At 37.2% G+C, this 6,741-nt stretch overlaps 1 protein-coding gene across 1 annotated transcript; it reads right to left on the reverse strand.

The window, feature by feature from the left end:
• Nucleotides 1–422: 422 nt before the first annotated feature.
• On the reverse strand, nt 423–3,023 carry LOC149535314 (Carbohydrate-binding X8 domain superfamily protein). Its single transcript, XM_089805585.1, has 3 exons — nt 2,700–3,023; nt 1,343–2,521; nt 423–633 (listed from the first exon to the last, which is right to left on the reverse strand). The coding sequence occupies exons 1-3, from the start codon at nt 2,785–2,787 to the stop codon at nt 596–598; spliced, it is 1,305 nt and encodes a 434-aa protein (XP_089661711.1). The 5' UTR covers nt 2,788–3,023; the 3' UTR covers nt 423–595.
• Between the last annotated feature and the right edge of the window lie 3,718 nt (nt 3,024–6,741).

Below are 6,741 nucleotides of genomic sequence, written 5' to 3' on the forward strand. Positions count from 1 at the left end.
TAGTGGATGAGAGTTATGTGGACTATTTATGGCCTTGATATTAAAATGGATTTGTACTTTTATCATTTTGTATAACACCCTTGAATATGATACAAAAGATTTTGCTTTTCAAATTGACACAGAAACTATTCTGAAAGATATAACATAACTCAATTTGAATTTTATATTTTAAAAATAGAGCAAACAAATTTTCATTATAAAAATTCTACTAAAATCAATTTTATACACACACACACACACACACACACACATATATATATATATATATATTTATTTATTTATTTATTTATATTTCATAACTAAAACAGAGTGAAAAAAAACTCACTATCAACTATTAAACAATGTACAACCTTCCACCAACGCATAATCCTCTAAGAAAGATAAGACAGAAAAATTACAAAATGAAAACAATTCGAATAAAATTTGTTTGCCTCACTTCAAAATAGATCTCTTTATTGATAATATAGAACAAATCTTCAACAAATTCATATGGAAACTTTCACCCGAAAGCTCAGCGTCAATACCATAAATATGGCCATACAAAAACTTAAAAAATATGCTTCAACCTCATGAATTGGAGCTCCATTTCCCAATGTCAATCATAAGTGTAGAGATAATGGCAATCGTCATAGCCTGCAAATTGAGAAATATAAAAAGATGTTAAATAACACTTTTAAAGTAATCAGAAGTAGCATTTCTTCAAAAAAAATTAAAAAATTGCATGGCTCTGTACTAAAACAAGGGCTGTAATGGAGCCATGATAAACAATACAAAACAATAAAAAGTGCCTGCACTTTTATTGTCTGCAAAGTGCATAACTTCATGGTGTTAAAACACTTTGCATAACTTTATGGTGTTCAAAACTTGTTTAGGCAAAAATATGTTTTTGAATTATTTTATATTCATGATTTTTTGTATCAACATTTTGTCTCCTTTCAATCTGATAATAGATGATAGAATGTGATCTGAAATGTCAATGTAATAAACATAATTAAATTCAGAAATAGCATTCTTTTGATATCATAAAATGTAAAAATATTTTGAAACAAGACAAAGCTTCTAGCACATTGCTCAAGATACATGACGAAATTTAAAAATGTTCTTTCCCTTCTATAAGATTTATCCTAATAAATTAGGAATGAGAAAATGTAAACAGATTTCCACTATCCATAAGTATCATGAGTAAAGTTTCAGAATTAGATTGTGTAATAGAATTTTTATCATCAATGTTTCAGATCACACTCCATGATCCATCATCAGAATGCAAGAAAGTGCAAGAATGTGAACATTAACAATGAAAAAATGATCATGCGACTTGAATGTGCGAGGAAAGTAATCTTACTTGGGTCCACTGTGACTATCATTGCTGTACCTCCAAAGTCACAAGAACCACCCGCAGACTTGGTTGCTTGGAAATAGCTGTTGAAAGCATAAGAAGCATGAGAAATGACAGTGTCTGGGAGGTAACAGGCAGCATTGGGCTGAATGGCTTGGCAGTCAGCACCAGACCCACATGCATAGTTCATGGCCTGCTCTACTAGAGAGGCTGCCACTGTGGGCTTTGCTACACACCACAGCCCCTGCCCTGCTGGTGTGGAGGGAGTGTAAGGAGGAGGGGGAGTGCCCAAGGATGGAGTAGTAGGAGATGGGATGGGGGGTGTTTCATAAGCATAGGGAGGAGGAGGGTATGTGGGAAGAATTGGTGTTGTAGAGGGAGAGGGAGATATGGGTATGGTAGGAGATGATGTAGGTGGTACTGGTGGGGTTTCTATGGAAGGAGGAGGGGGTGGTAAGATTGGTATTATTGTAGGGCTAGGAGGAGATATGGGTATGATAGGAGATGATGTAGGTGGTGGGGTTTCTACAGAAGGAGGTGGTGGTATGATTGGTATTATTGTAGGGCTAGGAGGAGATGATGTAGGTGGTGGGGTTTCTACGGAAGGAGGTGGTGGTATAATTGGTATTATTGTAGGGCTAGGAGGAGAAGTATAAGGAATGGGAGGTGGGGGTTGTATAATGGGTGTGGTAGGAGGTGGATATGTGATAATGGGTGAAGAGGTAGGTGGAGTGGTAGGGGTGTAGGGAATGAGAGGAGATGGAGAAGGAAGTATTGGTGATGGTAGGATTGGTGTGATTGGAAGAGGAGGGGGATTGCTTTGTACAGGAGGAGACATGTCCTGGCATGGAGGGCATGGAGGAGTAGATGTCACTGGAGGAGTAGAAATGAGTGGTGGAGTGGTAGAAATGGGTGTATAAGGTGGTGTAACATATAGAGGAGGGGTAGATTGTGGAGGGAAGGGTATGGAAATGGGTGTGGCAGAGGAGTATGGAGGTGAGACATTGGGATTAGATGGTGAAGCAGGTTCATTGCACCACTTGGCTGAAGTTGGATCAATGGATTCCTCTAGTTTCACTCTTTTTGCTTTGAAGCCAGTTGTCAGCTTAGCAGCTCTGGGAGTTGATGAAACCTTGTCTCCTCCCTGATGATTATGAGTTATTGCTCCAATTCCCCTCACAGCCTCTGCATAAGTCATTTTAGAGCAATGGTCAAAAAAGGGGGCTACTTTTAAACTAATCTCTGTAAGAGAAAATTGCAACCAAAAACCACTTGTTGTAAAGATTCAGTAGAGAAATTGCTACAAGAAAACACTAAATGTTTTCATGATTCATTATGGACAGGAAAGAAAGTATATAGTTACCAGTGCTAGGGAAAACAATGGCTGCCGAGGAGATGTAAAGAAGAATTAAACAGACTTTCCTGTCCATTATGCTGCCCTGTACACCCATATCTGTCCTTATGGAGCTCTTTGACAATCTCTCAATGAGCTCAACTCTATATAGGCATCCAGTCTTCACTGTAGAGAACACAATTTACCTTGGAAAAAAGGTGCTTTCCTCTCAATTTGATCAATTGCTTAATCTGCCAAGGGGTAAAGAAATAGGTCTGAACAGCCCGGCAAAGATGATAGTAGGAACTTCCATTCTCCCAATTAAAAAAATGGGTTCATAGTAAAGGTTACACTAATTTTCATAAAACAGGTCACATCTTATTGTGCCATAAAGGAGGAGGAATCAAAAAGAAATTGAGAGACCTGGAAAACAAAATTCTGGGTCAATTTCAACTTAATTTTACAACACCGACTAGAGCAAAGTTGCAAACTAGCTGCAAGCAAAGATTCTAACATTCTCTGGGGGCTTTCTACACACTGTTTTATGCTTTCTGTCATCTATGAGACTTGAGTTGTAAGGAATTACTGATCAATGGATGGGCTAAAAATGGTTCGTTTTCTTAGAAAATGAAGTATTATGTGAGGAAAATCAGTATACAGCAAATGCAAAGTAGATTTGAAGTCTTGTTTGCGTTATAAGCTCAATGGATTCAAAGTGAAAACAGAGCTTTTCCCTTTTGTTTGTATGGAACAGCGTAGATTTGACTGGTAAATGCTTTTCCTTTATGGTCATGCATGCCCTCTTGTATGGGGCAAAGTATATATGCTTGCTTCAGTTTCAATCTCACACATGTATCTTGAAAGCTGTCTCGTATCAACTTGTATAGAGAAATTATCCTCAGCAAACATAAATCAATGGCTTTAGTAATTGAAATATAGACTTATTTGCGATTTGAGGTCTAATGAAGATAGCTTCTTCATTTTATTTTATATTTGTATATTATATAATATTATGAGAAATAGAAGTTTAGAATATTTTATTATGTTGTGAAGTTTAGATATTTATTTATTTATTCTATTCTTTTATTTCACCTTCTTGTATAGAGTTCTTGGTGTAATCAGGTAATAAGGTATAAATATTGACCATTTCTCTTATATGAGTCTTTTTGGAAGTAGCATTTGAAAGTAAAATGGAACATTAGATATATAATTTGAATATTAGAAGAGAAACTAATTTTTTTTGGTATTAAAATATATACAATAAAGAACTAAATATAATTCATAATCTCTATACTATATTATCATTACCATTGAAAATCTCTCTCTCTCTCTCTCTCTCTCTCTCTCTCTCTCTCTCTCACATTACCATTGAAAATCTCTCTCTCTCTCTCTCTCTCTCTCTCTCACACACACACACACACACACACACTCACACATATACTCAAATTTGATTAACTATTTTAATTAAATTGAGTCATCTTACTCACATTATTGATTAAATAATTATAAATTATTTAATTGATTAATATTATCTTTCTAGCTAATTTAATTTAATTAATTAAGAATAGTCTAATTAATCTAATGAAAATCCATAGCTAGTTAGTTAATTAATCCTCCTACTAATCGAAACAAATATTATTATTTGGTTCAGTTAATTCGTAAATCCCCTTTTATTCCTCTATGATTAAATAATTTATATTTAATCAATTTTAACACATGATTTATAACATTAACTCTTGACTTAGTCATTTTTAAATTGTCGAAAAGGGTCATTGGTTATCCTATGACCCCTTTCGACCCATTCGAGCAAATCAAATAGGTCCCTAGGGGTCCTAGGACCCCTAGGGACATATGTTGTCATGAAATGCATCAAAAGAGGTCATAGGTTAACATATGACCACTTTCAACCCATTCGAACAAATCAAATAAGTCCACCCCTAGGGACATATGTTGTCATGAAATGCATCGAAAGGGGTCATAGGTTTACTTATGACCCCTTTTGACCCATTTGAACAAATCAAATAGGTCCATAGGGGTCCTAGGACCTCTAAGGACATATGTTGTTATGAAATGCATCGAAAAGGGTCATAGGTTATCCTATGGCCCATCGGCTCATTCGAACAAACAAAATAGGTCCTTAGGGGTCCTAAGACCCTTAGGAATATATGTTGTTATGAAATGCGTCGATAGGGATCATAGGATAACCTATGATCCCTTTCGACCCATTTGAACAAATTAAATCAAATAGGTCTCTAAGGGTCCTAGGACTCCTAGGGACATATGTTGTCATGAAATGCATCGAAAGGGGTCATAAGTTAACCTATGACCCCTTTCAACCCATTCAAACAAACAAAATAGGTCCTTGGGGGTCATAGGATCCCTTAGGACATATTTTTTCATGAAATGTATTGAAAGGGGTCATAAGTTATCCTATGACCCCTTTCAACCCATTCAAACAAATCAAATAAGTCCTTAGGGGTCCTAGTTGTCATTAAATGCATCGAAAGGGGGTCATAGGTTAACCTATGACCCCTTTCGACCTATTTAAACAAATCAAATAGGTCCCTAGGACCCCTAGGGACATATGTTGTCATGAAATATGTTGAAATGGATCATAGGTTATCCTATGACCCCTTTTGACCCATTCAAACAAATCAAATAGGTCCCTAGGACCCCTAGGGACATATGTTGTCATGAAATACATCGAAAGGGGTCATAGGTTAACCTATGACACCTTTTGACCCATTCGAACAAATCAAATTGGTCCCTAGGGGTCCTAGGACCCCTAGGGACCAATTTGATTTGTTCGAATGCGTCAAAAGGGGTCATAGGATAAATCCTAGGGGCATTTGTTGTCATGGAATACATTGAAAGGGGTCATAGGTTATTCTATGACCTCTTTCGACCCATTTGAACAAATCAAATAGATCCCTAGGGGTCCTAGGACCCCTAGGGACATATGTTGTCATGAAGTACGTCGAAATGGGTCATAGGTTAACCTATGATCCCTTCCAACCCATTCAAACAAATAAGTCCTATGACCTCTAGGGACATATGTTGTCATGAAATGCATCAAAAAGGGTCATAGGTTATCCTATGGCCCTTTCGACCCATTCAAACAAATGAAATAGGTCCTTAGGGGTTCTAGAACCCCTAGAAACATGTTGTCATGAAATGCATCGAAATGGGTCATAGGTTATCATATGATCCCTTTCGACCCATTTGAACAAATTAAATCAAATAGGTCCCTAGGGGTCCTAGGACCCCTAGGGACATATATTGTCATGAAATACGTTGAAAGGACCTATGACCCCTTTTGACCCATTCGAACAAATCAAATAGGTCCTTACAGGTCCTAGTACCTCTAAGGACATATGTTGTCATAAAATATGTCGAAAGAGGTCATAGGTTATCCTATGACCCCTTTCAACCCATTCAAACAAATCAAATAAGTCCATAGGGGTCCTAGGAACCAGGGACATATGTTGTCATGAAATGCATCGAAAGGGGTCATAGGTTAACCTATGACACCTTTCGACCCATTTGAGCAAATCAAATAGGTCCCTAGGGGTCCTAAGATCCCTAGGGACATATGTTGTCATGAAATACATTGAAAAGGGGTCATAGGTTATCTTATGACCCCTTTCGACCCATTTGAACAAATCAAATAGGTCCCTAGGGGTCTTAGGACCCCTAGGGACATATGTTGTCATGAAATGCATTGAAAAGGGTCATAGGTTATCTTATAGCCCTTTCGACCCATTCAAACAAATGAAATAGGTCGTCAGGGGACCTAGGACCCCTAGTGACATGTGTTGTCATGAAATGTGTCGAAAGAGGTCATAGGTTATCCTATGATCCCTTTCAACCCATTCGAACAAATTAAATCAAATAGGTCCCTAGGGGTCCTAGGACCCTAGGGACATATGTTGTCATGAAATATGTTGAAATGGGTCATAGGTTAACATATGATCCCTTTCAACCCATTCAAACAAACGAAATAGGTCAAAGGGGTCATAAGTTATTCTATGACCCCTTTTGACCCATTCAAAAAAATCAAATAGGTCCCTAG

This window comes from Cupressus sempervirens, chromosome 10 (genome assembly GCF_028749045.1).
Source record: "Cupressus sempervirens isolate cs-2001-9-10 chromosome 10, ASM2874904v1, whole genome shotgun sequence".
In the NCBI taxonomy this organism is placed as follows: Eukaryota; Viridiplantae; Streptophyta; class Pinopsida; order Cupressales; family Cupressaceae; genus Cupressus; species Cupressus sempervirens.

What these genes read in the sequence shown, in the direction of transcription:
- LOC149535314 (XM_089805585.1), bottom strand. Translation starts at nt 2,787, where the DNA reads ATGGGTGTACAGGGCAGCATAATGGACAGGAAAGTCTGTTTAATTCTT. An exon ending in CATTGTTTTCCCTAGCACTG is followed by an intron (nt 2,522 to 2,699) that starts GTAACTATATAC and finishes TGACTTATGCAG; the next exon opens with AGGCTGTGAGGGGAATTGGA. An exon ending in GATAGTCACAGTGGACCCAA is followed by an intron (nt 634 to 1,342) that starts GTAAGATTACTT and finishes CTCAATTTGCAG; the next exon opens with GCTATGACGATTGCCATTAT.